Source organism: Schistocerca serialis, chromosome 2, assembly GCF_023864345.2.
Source record: "Schistocerca serialis cubense isolate TAMUIC-IGC-003099 chromosome 2, iqSchSeri2.2, whole genome shotgun sequence".
Taxonomy (NCBI): Eukaryota; Metazoa; Arthropoda; class Insecta; order Orthoptera; family Acrididae; genus Schistocerca; species Schistocerca serialis.
Window position 1 is genome coordinate 419,561,130 of NC_064639.1, and position 21,135 is coordinate 419,582,264.

The 21,135-nt window shown below is 43.6% G+C and overlaps 1 protein-coding gene across 1 annotated transcript in view; it reads right to left on the reverse strand.

The window, feature by feature from the left end:
- Window positions 1-21,135, reverse strand: part of LOC126457273 (general transcription factor 3C polypeptide 1) — a 368,859-nt gene that overhangs the window by 182,601 nt on the left and 165,123 nt on the right. The window contains exon 15 of the mRNA XM_050093437.1: window positions 7,926-8,103. Within this exon, the coding sequence (XP_049949394.1) occupies window positions 7,926-8,103 (178 nt within the window). The remainder of the gene's footprint in view (window positions 1-7,925; window positions 8,104-21,135) is intronic.

Here is a 21,135-nt window from a genome sequence, read left to right on the forward strand (position 1 = left end):
CCGACTTAAATCGACTACATTCCATTATCCTCGTTTTGCTTTTGTTGATGTTCATCTTATATCCTCCTTTCAAGACACTGTCCATTCTGTTCAGCTGCTTTTGCAGGTCCTTTGCTGTCTCTGACAGAATTACAAGGTCATCGGCAAACCTCAAAGTTTTTATTTCTTCTCCATGGATTTTAATTCCTACTCCGAATTTTTCTTTTGATTCCTTTACTGCTTGCTCAATATACAGATTGAATAACATCGGGGAGATGCTACAACCCTGTCTTACTTCCTTCCCAACCACTGCTTCCCTTTCATGCCCTCGACTCTTATAACTACTATCTGTTTTCTGTACAAATTGTAAATAGCCTTTTGCTCCCTGTATTTTACCCCTGCCACTTTCAGAATTTGAAAGAGAGTATTCCAGTCAACATTGTCAAACACTTTCTCTAAGTCTACAAATGCTAAAAACGTAGGTTTGCCTTTCCTTAATCTTTCTTCTAAGACAAGTCATAGGGTTGGTATTGCATCATGTGTTCCAATATTTCTATGGAATACAAACTGATCGTCCCCGAGGTCGGCTTACACTAGTTTTTTCATTCGTCTGTAAAGAATATGTGTTAGTATTTTGCAGCTGCAACTTATTAAACTGATAGTTCGGTAATTTTCACATCTGTCAACACCTGCTTTCTTTGGGATTGGAATTATTATATTCTTCTTGAAGTCTGAGGGTATTTCACCTGTCTCATACATCTTGCTCACGGTAGAGTTTTGTCAGGACTGGCTCTCCCAAAGCTGTCAGTACCTCTAATGGAATGTTGTCTACTCCCGGGGCATTATTTTGACTCAGGTCTTCCAGTGCTCTGTCAAGCTCTTCACGCAGTATCATATCTCCCATTTCATCTTCATCGACATCCTCTTCCATTTCCATGATATTGTCCTCAAGTACATTGCCCTTGTATAGACCCTCCATATACTCCTTCCACCTTTCTGCTTTCCCTTTTTTGCTTAGAACTGGGTTTCCATCTGAGCTCTTGATATTCATACAAGTGGTTCTCTTTTCTCCAAAGGTCTCTCTAATTTTCCTGTAGGCAGTATCTATCTTACCCCTAGTGAGATAAGCCTCTACAGCCTTACATTTGTCCTCTAGCTTAGCCATTTTGCACTTCCTGTCGATCTCATTTTTGAGACTTTTGTATTCCTTTTTGCCTGCTTCATTTACTGCATTTTTATATTTTCTCCTTTCTTCAATTAAATTCAATATTTCTTCTGTTACCTAAGCATATCTACTAACCCTTGTCTTTTTACCTACTTGATCCTCTGCTGCCTTCACTACTTTATCCCTCAAGGCTATCCATTCTTCCTCTATTGTATCTCTTTCCCCCATTCCTGTCAATTGTTCCCTTATGCTCTCCCTGAAAATCTGTACAACCTCTGGTTTAGTCAGTTTATGCAGGTCCCATCTCCTTAAATTCCCACCTTTTTGCAGTTTCTTCAGTTTTAATCTACAGTTAATAACCGATAGAGATTGGTCAGAGTCCACATCTGCCCCTGGAAATGTCTTACAATTTAAAACCTGGTTCCTAAATCTCTGTCTTACCATTATATAATCTATCTGATACCTTCTAGTATCTCCAGGATTCTTCCATGCATATAACCTTCTTTTATGATTCTTGAACCAAGTGTTAGCTATGATCAAGTTATAGTCTGTGCAAAATTCTACCAGGCGGCTTCCTCTATCATTTCTTGGGGGTCCCCAATCCATATTCACCTACTACATTTCCTTCTCTCCCTTTTCCTACTGTCGAATTCTAGTCACCCATGACTATTAAATTTTCATTTCCCTTCACTATCTGAATAATTTCTTTTATCTCATCATACATTTCATCAATTTCTTCATCATCTGCAGAGCTAGTTGGCATATAAACTTGTACTACTGTAGTAGGCATGGGCTTCGTGTCTATTATGGCCACAATAATGCGTTCACTGTGCTGTTTGTAGTAGCTTACCCGCATTCCTATCATTTTATTCATTATTAAACCTACTCCTGCATTACCCCTATTTGATTTTGTATTTATAACCCTGTATTCACCTGACCAGAAGTCTTCTTCCTCTTGCCACTGAACTTCACTAATTCCCCACTATATCTAACTTTAACCTATCCATTTCCCTTTTTAAATTTTCTAACCTACCTGCCCAATTAAGGGATCTGACATCCCACGCTCCGATCCCTAGAACGCCAGTTTTCTTTCTCCTGATAATGACATCCTCTTGAGTAGTCCCTGCCCGGAGATCTGAATGGAGGACTATTTTACCTCCGGAATATATTACCCAAGAGGACGCCATCATCATTTAACCATACAGTAAAGCTGCACGCCCTCAGGAAAAATTACGGCTGTAGTTTCCCCTTGCTTTCAGTCATTCGCAGTACCAGCACAGCAAGGCCGTTTTGGTTAGTGTTACAAGGCCAGATCAGTCAAACATCCAGACTGTTGCCCCTGCAACTACTGAAAAGGCTGCTGCCCCTCTTCAGGAACCACAAGTTTGTCTGGCCTCTCAACAGATACCCCTCCATTGTGGTTGCACCTACGGTACGGCTATTTGTATCGCTGGGGCATGCAAGCCTCCCTACCAACAGCAAGGTCCATGGTCCATGGGGGGGAATCTTAGCTGAAATGATATATATCGTGTACTAGATGACTAACCCCCGGTATTAATTTTGCCAATTTCCAACCAATGTTTGCAGTGAAGTATCAAAATAATTTCATGAAATTAGGAAACAGTCATACAAAGAAATATGCACAATGTACAAATGCATGAGGACAGTATCCAAATAAGAAACATGATACCGCACAGTTTCTGTATGGTGGGAACAGCTGCTTCATGTGTCTACAATGTGATTTTGTAAACACCTTTATGGCCACATCTCTTCACAGCTCTCTACATGGCTATCATTTTTGCCTACAGCCATTTCCACTTCACAGTTGAATGCCGTCAAATGTGCTATCAGGTATCAGGGATTTCCTTAAGTTGTCTCAACTGTAGGAGTGTTCTACAATTACTATTTAGTAAAGAATAAATATATTAAAACTTCATGCATGATGTGGCATTTTTTCACACATTTCAGTGTCTATGACATCGTATCTCTTTAACTGTGTGTCATACAATAATATATTTGTGCAAGTACATTTAGCAGTATATGTGGATACTGTCAGTGATATACGTTGTGAATAAAGTTAATAGTAAAGAAGCAAAAAATTTAAATGTCATGCAGGAAGCGATAACTTTTCATGCCTGTCATTGTTTATGCCATCATACCGTCCTACCTATGCTTCATACAATGGTATAATTTTGTAGGTACATTCAGCAGCATATGTAGATACTGTCTGTAAAATGAGTTTTGAATAGAGTAAGTAGAAAAGAAGTAAAAAATTTAAATGTCGCGCATAATGCAGCAGTTACTCAAGCAGCTCAGTGTTTACGACATCGTATCTTCTAAACTGTGTGTGGTACATGGTATACTTTTGCAGGTGCATTTAGTGGCATATGTTGATACTGTCTGCAAAACTTTTTGTGAATACAGTTAGTGCCACAGAAGCAATACAATTAAATGTCATGTGTGATGCGGCATTTTTTCACACATCGCATTGTTTATATGTCACATCTCGTGATCTATGACGTATAGGTAGTTATTAGCCCCCACAGCAATTGTTTTCTGACAGTAAGGTATACGTGTATCAAGTTTGGTTGAAATTGGTGTAATGGTTTAGGTAGAAAACACACACACACACACACACACACACACACACACACACACACACACACATTTTAAAAATATATTAGCTGACAAACGCAGCATTGCTCAGGTATACATTTTGCCAATTACCCATTAGAACTGAAAACAAAAAAATTGTACTGCGTTTGTAGTGTAATATTGAAAAAAATTCATTTCTATGTATTTTTGACAACACGTTTGAAATTATGAAACAGTTGTGCAAAGGAATATCATCTACAGATGTATCAGTTGAGTACCAAAGTTAAGAAACATAGTGTTTCTGTATGCTGAGTACAGCTGCTTCATGTGTCTGCAACATGATTTCGTAATGTATCTATGACAACACCTCTTCATAGCTTTATAGATGACTATTGTTTTTACTTAACTTGACTGGACTGTAGGAGTGGTTTTTGTATCCAACAGCGATTTCCTACCTAGCACACACATGGACATCTCAAAAGCACTAAGGCTGCAAGTGGTGGCTGCACACCACCGTCTTAAGGGTAGGCCCAACCAAATCAAGCACATCACGTGCCCCCCCCCCTCCCCCGCCCCCCCCCCCCCCAGTGGCGACTGTTTGCTGATGAACCTATGGCCCAGGCTCGTGGTGCATTCACTACTTGCTGTATTTTGTAGCCGTCCGTATTGCACCATTGCACAGCCAAACTGACTCAGTTAGTTTTCCAGTCCCGAGTGGTTACTGATCTGGAACTGTTGTATATCTGTGCTAATTTCGACACATCCTAGATTTGTTAGTGCTCACTTACTTTCCGAGCTCAGACTGTTGCAGACTTATAGGAATGTGTGTTCATTTCACTGTGGTTTGGTGCACACACCAGAGCAAGTGATGAAAAACAAGTCTACCTATGAACACAGGATTAAAAAAAGTGTCTTAGTAGTAAAGAATAAATGTATTAAAACTTCATGTATGATGTGGTAGTCTTTCACTCATCACAGTGCTTATAGTATCATGTTGTCTTAATTTGTGTCACACAATGATATATTTGGATAGGCACATTCAGGAGCAAATGCAGATATTGCCTCCGAAATGTGTTGCAAATAGAGCCAGTACAAAAGAAGTAATAAATTTAAACATTATGCACAATGAAGCAGTTTTTAAGGCATTTCAGTGTTTATGACATTATAGCTCCTATACTATGCGTGGTTACCATGATATCATTTTCTAGGTGCATTTAGTGACACACGTGGATACTGCCTGTAGAATTTATTGGGCATAGAGTTCAGCGTAGAAGTAATAAATTTGAACACCATGCAAGATATGGCAGATTTTGATGCTTCTCATTGTTCAGCACAAACGAATGCAGCTCATCAGGTCTTTTCATATTACCTCTTGTGTTGACGGAAAGCGTCCCTTTGTTACATGTTACAAATAAAATGAGTTTTAAACAGAAACATGCCCATTTGACAGAGCAGTCTCAGATTACTCTAGAGTGATGTTTGTTTCATTGCTATGTATTAACACAGACAGTACAACATGAAGAAAAGCAGTTCTCCAGCAGTGACAGCACTACCTCAACTGATGCTGACTGCTAACACCACACAGTAGCGCTTCTCATATGTTGTTATGGTACTGGCTATTTTTCATGTTTTAATTTTCTGATTAATTCACATTGATAAAACCAATATTCCAGAAGACTAATTTGTAATCACTCTATTGAACAGGCATGAAAAATTCCACTTTAAAAATAACTTTGTTTGCAATGGGAAAGAAACTAATGCTTTCAGTAAGCTATGGGCATTACATGAAAGACTTAATGAGCAGTATTTGTTTGGGCTGACTCAAGTTAAACACTGCAAAAACTCTTATGAGGAACAACAGCGTATGTGTATATATATATTTCTTGGACACCAGCCAGTCTGCGTCCTTTGAGTCCTGCTTTATTATCTACATTCTGAAAGCTCTTCATGTAAGGAACTTGCGAAAATGTATGTGTATGTACACTATATGATCAAAAGTATCTGGACACCCCCAAAAACATAAGTTTTTCATATTAGGTGCATTGTGTTGCCACCTACTGCCAGGTACTCCATATCAGCGACCACAGTAGTCATTAGACATTGTGAGAGAGCAGAATGGGGCACTCTGCAGAACTCACAAACTTTGAACGTCGTCAGGTGATTGGGTATCACTTGTGTCATACGTCTGTGTGTGAGATTTCCACACTACTGAACATCCCTAGGTCCACTGTTTCCAATGTGATAGTGAAGTGGAAACGTGAAGGGACACGTACAGCACAAAAGAATACAGGCCGACCTTGTCTGTTGACTGGCAGAGGCCGCAGACAGTTGAAGAGGGTCGTAATGTGTAATAGGCAGACATCTATACAGACCCTCACACAGGAATTCCAAACTGCATCAGGATCCACTGCAAGTACTATGACAGTTAGGTGGGAGGTGAGAAAACTTGGATTTCATGGTCCAACAGCTGCATATAAGCCACACATCATGCCGGTAAATGCCAAACGACACCTCACTTGGTGTGAGGAGCGTAAACATTGGACAATTGAACAGTGTAAAAACTTTATGTGGAGTGACGAATCACGGTACAGAATGTGGCGATCCGATAGCAGGGTGTGGGTAAGCCGAATGCCCAGTGAACTTCATCTGCCAGCATGTGCCAACAGTAAAATTCGGAGGCAGTGCTGTTATGGTGTGGCCATGTTTTTCATGGAGGGGGCTTGCAGCCCTTGTTTTGTGTGGCACTATCGCAGAACAGGCTAACATTGAGGCTTTAAGCACCTTCTTGCTTCTCTCTGTTGAAGAGCAATTCAGAGATGGCGATTGCATCTTTCAACATGATTGAGCACCTGTTCATAATACACAGCTGTGGCGGAGTGGTTACATGACAATAACATCCCTGTAATGGATTGGCCTGCACAGAGTCCTGACCCGAGTCCAACAGAACACCTATGGGATCTTTTGGAACGCCAACTATATGCCAGGCCTCACTGACTGACCATCATTACCAATGGATGGCGCCATGAACTTTTAAGTCGTTTTCAGCCACGTATCCAGATACTTTTGATCACACAGTGCATATTTCTTGCACACGAGTCAGTCTGCCTCCTTTGAACACCCATGCTTGATTTATTATCTCCATTCTGAAAGCTCTTCATGTAATGAACTTGGTACAAAACTGACATTTTGAGTGTATAAGAGAGGACATCACTCCGCCTATCTTTATGTTCTCTCTTTCAAGTCCTTATCATTCTACATGTCTTTTTAGTCTGGATTATTTGGAAGATTTTTTTAAGGATACTGCAATTTTCACAAATATTTGTATTGTGCACTGAATACCACACTGTAGAATGCAACTGTGAATGCAATACTGGATAAAAATAAAGAACAACTAAATATTGCTGACTGTAATGAACAATTACAAGTGCTGTGACCTCTGACTAATCTTAGCAACAACTATACTATAAGACAACTGGTATATGCTAAAATAATAACCTTTCTTTACATCACTTGGTCCCACGTTCAAACATAGAATTTCCAACCACTCCTTAAAAGAACATTCTAACTTAGTTTTGAAACAGTCAACAACATTTCTTGCTTGGTTTATTTGTTCACAAGACAAATTGCTGATACCATATTGTATATGTCAGGGTCACTCAACAATTGTCCCTTCAGTGTTCTCAATTAATCTGCAGTTGAACTGAGCAATTAGATTGCAACATCTTTCTGAGCTGCTGATGTAAAACTAGTCCTTTCTGTAATTCATAAGACTTCACAAAATACATGTTTTGTGCCTGTATGTACTGATGAGAAACTGTAACTTAACATTTTATGCCACCAATAATAATAGTGTACATTAACTGATTGCTTTACTGGTAATTTTTGAACTTGTTGTTGCATAGTAATGAACCTAAATGAAGTTGTCACTCTGAAACACACACAATTAGTTGGTCTTTGAATCAGTATAAAATTAAACTTCAGATCTTATACACGAGAGCAGTTCTTCTAACAAATTGTTTTTCTCTCATTTCCTTGCTCCACAAGAGGAAAAGCTCCAAGATGGTAAAGAAAACAATCCTATCATATTATAGGTGTCATTCCTTCACCTATTCACTTATACTGCAACTGACACATGGACTGTGCCTGTTAATCACTTATAATTATACTCCCTGTTTCCAGTACTCACCCAAATTTGTGTGCAGACAAATATTCCACATATCATACCAATATTTCTCTACATCAGCCATTTCACCAAAATAATATTTATGTTCCTGATAAACGATATTATCTGAAACTTGGTGGTAACCAGGTTTTGATGTTGTAGTATCCAGAAGATGTGTTCTTCTATTAAGGTACACAAAAACCTGAAAACCAATTCCATGTAAACTTATAGTTCGTCTGAATCACCCTTTCCAGTTATGAATACAAAGACTGGCAAATCAGAGACAAACTGCACAACAAGTAAAGACATAAACATTATTAAGAAAATTAATATTCCTTTGATGCTCAGTGCTTCTTAACTGCCAGATATTGCTGATATGTACCAACTTTGTAGTTCTCACAAATAGAAGAAATACAAAATACAGTACATTCCCTCCAGATCTTATTTTGTCCATGTACAATCACTGTACTTACAGCATAAATGATATCAGTGACAAAGACTATTGTGCCTAGAAGTAGAGTCTTTCATATGATGTTAAAATTATGACACAAAAGACCATCAAGAAGCAGGAGTCTAATAAACAGTATTACAACAATACAGATCATTTGTTACTATGCAATATGATCCACAACATAAATACTTACAACCATTTGAACACAATGCAACACCCAAAACCCTATTCAGATTACAAAAAAAAAGTCATAAGCTATGTTATTCAATAACATATTAAAATTAGTGTATGGTACTTAGAAACAAAAGAGGGTTCAGGGTAACTGAAGCCAGCTCTAAAAAGCAAGAGAACATACTTAAAGAACAATTAAGCAATATTTGTCTAATCACAACAGCCAATTACAATCATTGCTTCACAATAAATGGAAGACAAATCTACTAGTGCTCTACAAGTTTTAGGAATTTCTCTGATACATACTTGTAAATGAAATGCCAGAATTATAAATCGAATAACAATCAACAATTTGCCTGTAACAGAAATGGTCCAAGACTGCTTCACAAATACAAAGGATAGGTCCTAGAAAATAAAGCAGGAACACGCACCATTAGGTGTTGATAAACAGTATTAGCAGAGTGAAATATGAGGCACAGTACAGTGAGAGGCAATTTCCCGAATTAGTTAACATTGTACAATTTGTTCCGGGAAAATTATGAAGGCAACAAGAGAGATCTTAATATAAGCCTCAGTAGTGCCTTGCGGTGCCCTTCCACTTAAAAATAAATAAAAAAAAAAAAAAAAATAAAACAAAAAAAATAATTCTCCTCTCCCCACCGAGATGCAACAGTTGTATGAGCAGTCATTAATTATGTGGCACACAAGTTAAAGTGTTGTCTGTTATATATTAAAACTCTCATTTACTTAATACCATGGTAATTACTTTGAAGAGTATCAGCAGTTGAATTATATTACACAATATGGTACATGCATGCCAGTTACTTGACATGAAAACCACATATGGAAATGTGACTCAGACAGAGTAAACATATACAGAAGTTAAAGTATGGGCCATAATTAAAAAACCTACTGGGCATGTAATATTCAACATATAGCTTGTTTGTTACAGGTTCCATAGATCAACTGCACAACCTAGTATAATGACTGAACAGTCCACGCATGTGCTTAGTATCCAACGGGCACAATATTTCAACGAGCAGACATGTCACCATCATCAGGTGTGCTGGTGAACTAATTTCCTGATGGCAGACTTACATCCTCTTACACTGCACGCTGCTACATCTGCAGTCTGCACCAAGGGTGGTAGTCAGCTATCGTGAAGACACTTCCGTTGGCATCTGTGGTAGTATCGATGTAGTCGCACTGTCTGCCCTCATCACCAGATTGTTGTGTTTGATGAGCACATTATTAATTAGGCCCTGTGCTGGTTCCCAAGCCTTGTTAAGGTCATAACCACAGTCCTGATTGATAAAATTATCCCTGGTGTACATTTCGATGGCTTCTCTAACAATGTTGTCCCAGTATTTGGAAGTATATGTTAAAATACGAGGGTTGAAACTTAAATCGTGGCAACTATTTATTCACAACCGATAGAAAAGAGTTACATGTTTGCACCTGTTACTGTCCTTCAAAATAGTCACCCGTGTTGTGTAGAACCAGGGGCCAGCAATGTGGAAGGTGTAGTATACCATTAGCAGAGCCTTTCTGTTGATGGTGCAAATGGAGTGGTCTAACGTTATGGTGATTCTCGTCTCCGACTGTGATGGTGTTATCCTTATGCATTACATTCCTCCACAGCAGACCATCAATGCACAGTATTACTGTTCATTTTTGGAGCATGATCTGCGACCAGCTTTGCAAAAGATGCGGCGACACTTACTGCACAACCCACCCATCATTTTGTACGACAATGCGCGGGCGCATACAGCGCAAGCTGTGGCTGCTCTGTTCGGTTGATGGGACTGGGAAGTACAGCACAAACCACCATACTCCCCGGACTTAACTCCTTGTGACTTTGATTTGATTCCGAAGATGAAGGAAGTACTTCATGGCATTCACTTCAGAACTATTCTAGAGATTTGACAGGCAGTAGACCACTCAATTCGCACCATAAACAGAACAGGCTCTGCTAACGGTATACTACGCCTTCCACATCACTGGCAATGGGTTTTACACAATGCTGGTGACTACTTTGAAGGACAGTAACAGGTGCAAACATTAACACTTTTGTATTGGTTGTGAATAAATAGTTGCCACTATTTAAGCTCCAAACCTCGTACATGCAAATTCCATAGCATGATTCTCAGACAGACAATGCTCTGTGACCGCTGATTTGTTGGAGTACATTATTCAAGTGTGATGATGTTTGGTTTGTGGGGTGCTAAACTGCGCGGTTGTCAGAGCCTGTACCAATTCCCAACCTTTGCTCAGTCTAATCTTGCCACTTTCATGAATGGAATAAAGGCTGTGGCTACCTCTTGCACTGTGATTTCTTCCATCTCCACAGTTGTACTGTAGTGGTGGGGTGAAGAGTGCACTACATCTGCCATTCCAAGTATCTGTTCTTCTGGAACACTGTTCTGAGGCAGACACACTGTTTTTAGTACCCCATTCCTCTCTGCAGGGTGGTGGCAGCTATCTGTGTGCAAATGCAGATCAGTGTGTGTTTTCTTACAATGCACACCTTGTACCAGGGTAACATCAGCTCTTCTCTTAACCATTACATACAGGAATGATAGTCTTCCTTGTTCTTTGGTCTCCATAGTGAATCTGATGTTAGAATGGGTTGGAGTTCAGATGTACAAGGAAGTCATGGAGGCCAGATGACATATGTGTCCTCCACATAACAGAAAAACAGGTAAGTTTCCACTTCGATTATGTCTGAGCCTCTTCCTTGAAGTGCTTCATATACAAATTTGCAACCATAGGTGTAAGTGGCATCCCTACATTTGCTCATAGTATTTTCCATTAAGTATAAATATGTGGAGGTCAGGCCATGTCTGAAATAGTTGGTCTTCTCATCAAATTTCTGACCAATGAGTTCATGAGGCACCCTGGTGAATAATGAAATGATGTCAAAGTTCACCTTGATACTACAGTCCTTCAGTCTGAAGTTGAGGAATTTCACAAATCCACAGAATCGTGGATGTGGTGTGGGAATGTACCCACTTATGGACTTAGTAGCTCTGGGAGGTATTTTCCCCGGAAATACCTAGGAGTTTTGACATTGTGGACAATGGGGCATAATGGAATCCCATCTTTGTGGTCCTTGGGAAGTCCATAAAGTCTTCATTGTACTAGTCCTTGAGGTGTCAATTTCTTGATGATCCCCTCTGGTAACTCCAATTACTTCAGAAACACCCTGGTCCTCTTCTCTACCTTCTTGGTGGGGTCAGTACTGATCTTCATGTTGGAGTCATCATTTAACAAGCTTTGCTTCTTTCGATGTAGCCCTTATGGGAGAGAACAATAGTAGGATTGTCTTTGTCAGCAGTTAAGATACTCACTCTGGGCTCTGTTGCAGGTTTTCAATGGCTACCCTCTATTTGCTGGTAATGTTTGACTTCATAGTCTTAGTTCTCATAAGAGCATGACTAGTTTCACAATGCACTTCTTCTGCTGTCTCGGGCAGCAGTCATGCAGCAACCTGTCCAACTGCACTGACAAATGTCTGCAACTAGTGTGAACTTAGGATTGGGAGCACAGTTTAAGTCCCATCTCCAGAAATGAAACTGCATCATCACTCTGCTGCAAGCTAGTCAGATTGATGACTTGTCTTCTATGGAGCCTCCAGTGATGGTTTGTCAACAACCCGGGAAAATTTTCTTGTCCGACATCCTGTAATCTCCCTATGGGCGAAATCGGTTGCCACCCAGGTAACACCACCAATACAGTCCCAGGACCAATATTTAAAATGAATGGCCAGTTTTAAATGTATTTTAAGAAGACACTGGGAATTGTGTTCAAAACCGCGGAGGGTAAAGTGTACTTCTCATGTAGCAAGGCAAGGCTGGTCCGCCTCTTTATACTCCTGGCTGCTGTAGAATTGATGTATGCATGACATTAGAAAAGTTTGGCACAACTTGTTCAGCATGAGACCACTTCAGAAATGCAAGAGCACATACTAGCGGACTATCAGGAAAAGTTGGGTGCATACTGAAATAGCACTGGTGAATAGGTTGGTTGGCGGGATTAAAGGGACCAGACTGCTACTGTCATCGGTCCCTTTTTCCAAATCCTAAAAACACCCACAGAGAGTAAAAACGATTAACAGAATAGATCACAGACGACACAGAACAAGAGAAACATAGATAAAGACCAGACAAGACGAACTAAAATCACACAGTGTGTGACAATGGTTGGCCAACCATAGGAACAAAAAAAAAGGAAAAGCCAACCACCGAGAACACATTAAAAGCTGAGTTTAAAACCGTAGGGCAAAGGCCAGAATCAACACAAAACAATAAAATAAAACACAAACACTCAGATTAAACGATAAAAACCCCCTGCCCGAATAAAACGTAAAACTAAGCCAGCCATAGCAGGGTCATCAGATAAAAGGGCAGGGAGCGTGTCCGGCAGTGCGAACGTCTGCCTGAGCACAGCTAAAAGCGGACACTCCAATAAAATGTGCACCACAGATAAAACGGAGCCGCAGCGACACAGAGTTGGGTCCTCACAGCGCAATAAGTGGCCGTGTGTCAGCCGAGTGTGCCCAATGTGCAGCCGGCAGAGGACAACAGACTCCTGGCGGGAGACCCGAAGGGACGACCGCCACACAGCCGTAGTCGCCTTGATACGGCATGGGCAGGTTGCGCCATTCAGTGTCCCATAAATCGAAAAGTTTTCGGCGTAAGACTGCCCGCAAATCAGTCTACGGGAGGCCAATCTCCAGAGGTGGTTTACTGTTGGCCTCTTTCGCCAGGTGGTCAACATGTTCACTGCCCGGGATACCGACATGACCGGGGGTCCACACTAAGACAACAGAGCGGCCGCAACCGGCAAGAGTATGCAGGGACTTCTGGATAGCCATCATCAGACGAGAACGAGGAAAACACTGGTCGAGAGCTCGTAAACCGCTCAGGGAATCGCTACAGATCACGAAGGACTCACTTGAGCAGGAGCGGATATACTCTAGGGTACGAAAGATGGCGACCAGCTCAGCAGTGTAAACGCTGCAGCCAGCCGGCAATGAACATTGTTCGGAATGGTCCCCTAGAGTAAATGCATAACTGACACGACCAGCAACCATCGAGCCGTCAGTGTACGCAATGCCAGAGCCCTGATACATTGCAAGGAGGGAAAGAAAGCGGCGGCGGAAGGCCCCCGGAGGGACTGAGTCCTTCAGACCCTGTGCCAATTCCAGCTGAAGGCGAGGGCGAGGCACACACCATGGGGGTGTACGTAGAGGTGCCCGGAAAGGAGGCAGAAGAGGTAAAGCCCCAAGCTCGGAGAGAAGCTCTCGGACGCGGACCGCGATCGTACAACCTGACCGGGGCCAACGTTCTGGCAGATGGACGACCGATCGCGGGAACAGGAGATGATAGTTTGGATGCCCGGGCAAGCTAAAAACATGGGCAGCATAAGTGGCCAATAAATTTTGGCGCCTGAACCGCAATGGAGTGACACCTGCCTCCGCAAGTATGCTGTCCACTGGGCTGGTCCGGAAAGCACCACTGGCAAGCCGTATGCCGCTGTGTAGGATTGGGTCCAGTACCCGCAGCGCAGATGGGGATGCTGAGCCATAAGCCAGGCTCCCATACTCCAGACGAGACTGGATTAATGCCTGGTAGAGCCGTAAGAGGGTAGATCGGTCGGCGCCCCAGCGGGTGTGGCTCAAGCATCTCAGAGCATTTAGATGCCGCCAACACACCTGTTCAAGCTGCCGAATGTGAGGCAGCCAAGTCAGCCAGGCATCAAAAACTACACCCAAAAACCTGTGGGTCTCCACCACAGCAAGGAGTTCGTCGGCAACATAAAGCCGCGGCTCAGGATGGACTGTTCGGCGCCGGCAGAAATGCATAACGTGGGTCTTGGCAGCCGAAAACTGAAAACCATGCACTACAGCCCAAGACTGCGCCTTGCGGATAGCGCCCTGCCCTGACGTTCAACAGCTGCAACGCCAGTAGAGCTGTAGTAAAGGCAGAAGTCGTCAGCATACAGGGAAGCGGAGACAGAATTTCCCACGGCCACAGCGAGCCCGTTAATGGTTATTAAAAACAGGCAGACACTTAAAACAGAACCCTGTGGCACACCATTTGCCTGGACGTGGGAGGAACTATATGAGGCCGCGATTTGCACGCAGAAGGTACAATACGACAGAAAATTGCGGATAAAAATCGGCAGAGGACCCCGAAGACCCCATCCATGAAGCGTAGAAAGGATGTGATGACGCCATGTCGTATCGTACGCCTTCCGCATGTCGAAAAAGACAGCGACCAGGTACTGACAGCGGGCAAAGGCAGTACGGATGGCTGACTCCAGGCTCACCAGACTGTCGGTGGCGGAGCGGCCTTTACGGAACCCACCCTGAGACGGAGCCAGAAGGCCCCGAGACTCCAGTACCCAATTCAAGTGCCGGCTCACCATCCGTTCAAGCAACTTGCAAAGAACGTTGGTGAGGCTAATGGGACGGTAGCTGTCCACCTCCAGAGGGTTCTTTCCAGGTTTCAAAACGGGGATGACAATGCTTTCCCGCCATTGCGACGGAAACTCCCCCTCGACCCAAAGACGGTTGTAAAGGTCGAGGAGGCGTCGCTGGCAGTCCACTGAAAGGTGTTTCAACATCTGACAGTGGATGTGATCTGGCCCAGGAGCATTATCAGGGCAAGCGGCTAGGGCACTGCGAAATTCCCACTCACTGAATGGAGCATTGTAAGATTCTGGGTGGTGGGTGCGAAACGAAAGGCTCCGACGTTCCATCCGCTCTTTAATGGAACGGAAGGCCAGTGGGTAATTGGAAGAAGCGGAACTAAGAGCAAAATGCTCTGCCAAACTGTTGGTAATTTCATCGGAGTCTGTACAAACTGCTCCATTCAGTGAGAGCGCAGGGACGCTGACAGGGGTCTGATAGCCATAGAGGTGTCGGATCTTGGTCCAGACCTGCGATGGAGAGACATGGAGGCCAATGGTGGACACATACCGCTCCCAGCACTCCTGCTTGCTTTGGCGGATAAGGCGGTGGGCCCGCGCGCGCAGTCGTTTGAAGGTGATGAGGTGTTCAATGCAGGGATGTCACTTGTGATGCTGTAGCGCCCGCCAGCGATTTTTAATCGCTGCAGCGATCTCAAGCGACCACCAAGGCACAGTCCGCCGCCGACGGGACCCAGGGGAACGCGGAATGGCAGATTCGGCGGCAGTAACGATGCCGGTGGTGACCGATTGAACCACCACATCAATGTCATCATTAGAGAGAGGCTCAATAGCGGCAGTGGAGGAGAACAAGTCCCAGTCAGCCTTATTCATAGCCCATCTGGTAGGGCGCCCAGAAGAGTGACACTGTGGTAGTGACAGAAAGATCGGAAAGTGGTCACTACCACACAGGTCATCATGCACACTCCATTGGACAGACTGTAAGAGCCTAGGGCTACAGATCGAAAGGTCAATGGCGGAGTATGTGCCATGCGCCACATTGAAGTGTGTGAAGGCACCATCATTTAAAATCGAGAGATCGAGCTGTGACAATAAATGCTCAACGGTGGCGCCTCGACCTGTTGCCACTGACCCACCCCACAGAGGGTTATGGGCGTTGAAGTCGCCCAGTAGCAAGAAAGGTGGTGGCAATTGGTTTATCAGCGCAGCCAGGACATGCTGCGAGACATCACCATCCGGTGTAAGGTAAAGACTGCAGACGGTAACAGCCTGTGGCGTCCACACCCGAACAGTGACAGCCTCTAAAGGTGTTTGGAGAGGGACAGACTCGCTGTGCAGAGTGTGAAGGACATAGAGTCAGGCGCCACCAGACACCCTTTCATAAGCTGCCCAGTTCTTATAATAACCCCGATAGCCACCGAGGGCGGGGGTTCACATTGCTGGAAACCAAATTTCCTGAAGAGCAATGCAGAAGAAAGGGTGAAGGCTGATAAGTTGTTGGAGCTCAGCTAGATGGTGGAAGAAACTGCCCCAGTTCCACTGGAGGATGGTATTGGCCATGTCTGAGAAAGGCGTGACGGGACTTGGAAGGCAGATTACGCCGCTGGGTCACCTGCTGCCTTCAATTGAGCACTGGTGCTAGCGCTATCCATGGCATCTGAGGGACCGGCGAGATCGAGGTCCTCAGCGGACGCCAGAATCTCCACCTTGTCCTCAGACACAGAGCTTGTAGGAAGCGGTGGGACGGGTGCCACCACAATGTCGGTATTCTTGGGGACTTTCTTCTGCTTCTGTTTCTGTTTCTCTCGTTGTGCCTTTGGCGGTGCAGGCTTGGAGGGCTTCACAGGGTCAGTCTCAGGGACAGACGACGACCGTGAGGCCCTACGACCAGGGACTGGTGGTTGTTTGAGCCACTTGCGGGTGTCTGCTGTGCCGCTGGTCTGAACTTGCAAAGGGAGGCCCCCAAGGGACCCCTCCTTGCGAGAGTAGCCGAAGAAGTCTTACGCTTCTCCGGCTGGGAAGGGGGAACTGATGTCCCCGAGTGTTGGGGGGGGGGGGGGGGGGGGGGTGTTGCTCCTGAAGTAGATGGAGCAGGAGCAACAGGTTGTGAAGTGCCCCCCACAAGCAAGGGGGCTGGTGGATTCTGACCGATCTTAGAGCCGATTCGTGACGATGGGAGAACCGTCGTGGCAGCAGCGGCATAGGTTGACGTCATTGCCACAGGATGGAGCCGCTCATATTTCCGCCTAGCCTCGGGGTAGGTCAGGCGGTCCAGGGTCTTATATTCCATTATCCTTCTTTCTTTCTGGACTATCCTACAGTCCGGCGAGCAGGGAGAATGGTGTTCTCCGCAGTTAACACAGATAGGAGGCAGGGCACATGGAGTATTGGGATGCGAAGGACGTCCACAATCCCGACACATGAAGCTGGAAGTACAACGAGATGATATGTGCCCGAACTTCCAGCATTTAAAACACCGCATCGGAGGAGGGATATATGGCTTCACATCACAATGGTAAACCATCACCTAAACCTTTTCGGGTAAGACATCACCCTCAAAGGCCTAGATGAAGGCACCGGTGGCTACCTGATTATCCCTCGGACCCCGATGGACGTGCCGGACGAAGTGAACATCTCATCGTTCTAGGTTGGCGCGTAGTTCATCGTCAGACTGCAGAAGAAGATCCCTGTGGAATATAATACCCTGGACCATGTTGAGACTATTATGGGGCGTGATGCTAACTGAAACATCCCCCAACTTGTCACAAGCGAGCAACCTCCGTGACTGGGCAGAGGAAGCTGTTTTGATGAGAACTGACCCAGAGCGCATTTTGGACAAGCCCTCCACCTCCCCGAACTTGTCCTCTAAATGCTCCACAAAAAACTGAGGCTTCGTTGGCATTAAAGATTCACCATCAACCCGCTTACAGACAAGGTACTGGGGTGAATAATCTCCACTGCTGTCTTTAGCCATGGAGTGGCTAGGGAGGGAAATGATCTTTGATTGTATTGCTTGCCGTTGAGGTTAGACCTCGAGGTGGAGGTGGAGGTGGAGGCCCACCAGCCCACCAGCGAGAAATGATGTACCACGCTTCATTGCGGGTCATCCGCCCTGATGCCACCCACTCCGACCAGGGGCTCTCCCCACGGGCGCCACCCAGCCGCACCAAAGACCACCTGGCAGGATGGCCTTTGCCGGGAGTCCCGATGCCGCAGAGGGATAGGCATCTACTCCTCAGCATACGTGGGGAGGTAGCAGCTCAGGCATCAGCAGTGCGATCCCTGTGTAGTCAGGGGGCTACCACCAAGAGAGTACATGACAACCCCACCACAACGGACTGGCTACCGTGCTGGATGTTGGGTGTCAAATATCCATATGTGTCATGAGTGCGAAGATGGAAGTGCATAATGGAGGGCATGTATGCCACCCGGAACACACTGCAGCTGACGTGGCCGGATGCTCGGTGTAAGGCCAACTCCATGACAAAATCGGTTGTGCCAGATCTGAGGGCAAGATGGATATAGAATGCACCACGTAAGGCGTCCTTCCCCAAATGGTACGCACTAACAGAAAATTTAGAAATCTAGTGGTCAAACCCCTTAGGGGACCATCACATTAAGGCCAAAAAGTTTGAGACTCCTTTTAGTCGCCTCTTACGACAGGCAGGAATACCGCGGGCCTATTCTAACCCCCGAACCCGCAGGGGGACACTGGTGAATATAACATTGGCATTATTGGGGAACATCGATAATGACTTAGGTTTGCAGAAAGCTGGATTATATCAGTTTCTGTGCCAATGTAGCAAGACCTACTGGACAAACAGCAAACACCTCTGAAGATAGGAGCAGAGAACACCAGCGGCACATTCGACTAACATGTCCCAACAAGTCGAGAATTGCACAGCCCTGTTTGTCAGAAAATCATGCTATAGAATACAAATGCACCAAGATTTTAGCACAGACTTCCAAATACTGGAATAGTATCATTACAGAAGCCATCAAAATTCACACCACGGATAAGCTTATTGATCGAGACTGTGGCTATAATGTCAGCAAGGCTCGAGAACCAGCACAGGGTCTAATTAAGAACACAATCAGCAAACACAACAATCTGGCAACAAAGGTAGACAGAGTAACAACATCGATGCTACCACAGATCTCAACTCAAGTGTCTCCAGAACTGCTGACATGACAAAGGGAACGGCTTGTAGCAGGAGAGGAGACAAGTCCACAGTGTGCCCTCAGAAGATCAGTTTGTCAGCACACATTACAACGGCAACATGTCTGAATGCTGAAATATTCTCCTCACTGGACACTTTGGACTGGCAGTGCATTCGTGCACTTTATGATCAACAAATACACTGGGAGAAACTGAAGAACCACTACTTAATATAATGGTTACATACTGTTACCATAATTTATGTTGATACACTTACATACCTGTAATTTTGAGCATGATTACTGTTTCTGAAATATGATCCATTACTTACAATTAGTATCATTACATAATATACAAACTGTGAATCTTTAGTCAAAATTTCTAACTACTGAATGAGAGCAACTAATTCTTACAGCCCACCTTGATATAATGAACAAATACATATGTTAACCAAAATTTGCAACAACATAAAATGAAATAATCACTGAATTTAGATGTTTAAGAAGTTCTGAATATTCTACTTAATTTTGGAGGTGTATTTTGATGATTCTGCCTCATTTAGTAAGTCCTGACTGAATGTTACGTTAAGAATTTTTGGTCAACCACTGATACGTTGAACTGAGTATACTGCTCCCCCTCCCCCCCCCCCCCCTCTTCAGTGGTAATAATTAAATTCATGTACAAACCTTATATACCATTCACTACAGTGCTCTATGTTTTCTAGAACTGATTATAATACTTACACTACATTAAAAAATTAATTTAGGCTTGATTACTTTAAAATATTGAACACTTTATGTACAGGAAGTGTTCTTATGGATCTAAACTCAGAAGCTGTAAAGGCTCAATTAATACTGACCTTTTCCACAAAATTTTCATCTGTCTACATTAGTTGAATTATTTAGTGGTAATTCTGTTCAGTAAAGTTAAAATATTTCATTTTCTACATCACAAATTCCACGAACCTTCATTTGTTTTAAAGGAATTTCAGTTCTAATAGTCGAATGTATTTAAGAGACACAAAAAATTAAGCTGTTCTGTTAATTATAGTGGCAATATTTTATGAAAGAATAGATTAATGGCAGTTTAACTGAGCAATCAAGACCATGATTTATAACGTAACTAGCTGACAAACCTGGCATAGTCTGGGTATTTGTTTTATCAGATTTCTATTAGAAACAACAACAAAAAATGAACTGTGTTTGTACTGAAGTATTGAGAAAATATCTCTAAAATTATGAAACAGACATACAAAGAAATTGGCACTCTGTACAAATGTATGAGTGCAGTATCCAAATTAAGAAACATGATATTGCACAGTTTCTGTACTCTGAGTAGAGCTACTTTGCACAACAAGAGTTTGTAAACATCTCTATGGCCATGCCTCTTCACAGCTCTATAGATGGTTATCATTTTCACCTACAGCCATTTTGCTTCACAACTGAAAGCTGTCAAATGCACTGCAACGTGTTGGGTGCTGTAACTTACCAAACGAGAAAGCGTTGGTATGTTGATAGAGACAATAAAAAACACACAACCACACACACAAATTTCAAGCTTTTACAACCCAAGGTTGCTTCATCAGGAAAGAGGGAAGGAGAGGGAAAGACGAAAGGATGTAGGTTTTAAGGGAGAGGGTAAGGAGTCATTCCAATCCCGGGAGCAGAAAGACTTACCTTAGGGGGGAAAAAAAATGACAGGTATACACTCGCGCGCGCGCACACACACACACTCACACACACACACACACACACACACACACACACATCCATCTGCACATATACAGACACACACAGACATATGTATACCTGTCCTTTTCTCCCCCTAAGGTAAGTCTTTCTGCTCCCAGGATTGGAATGACTCCTTAGCCTCTCCCTTAAAACCCACATCCTTTCGTCTCTCCTTCCCTTTTTCCTGATGAAGCAACCTTGGGTTGCAAAAGCTTGAAATTTGTGTGTGTGTTTGTGTGTTTTTTATTGTCTCTATCAACATACCAACACTTTCTCGTTTGTTAAGTT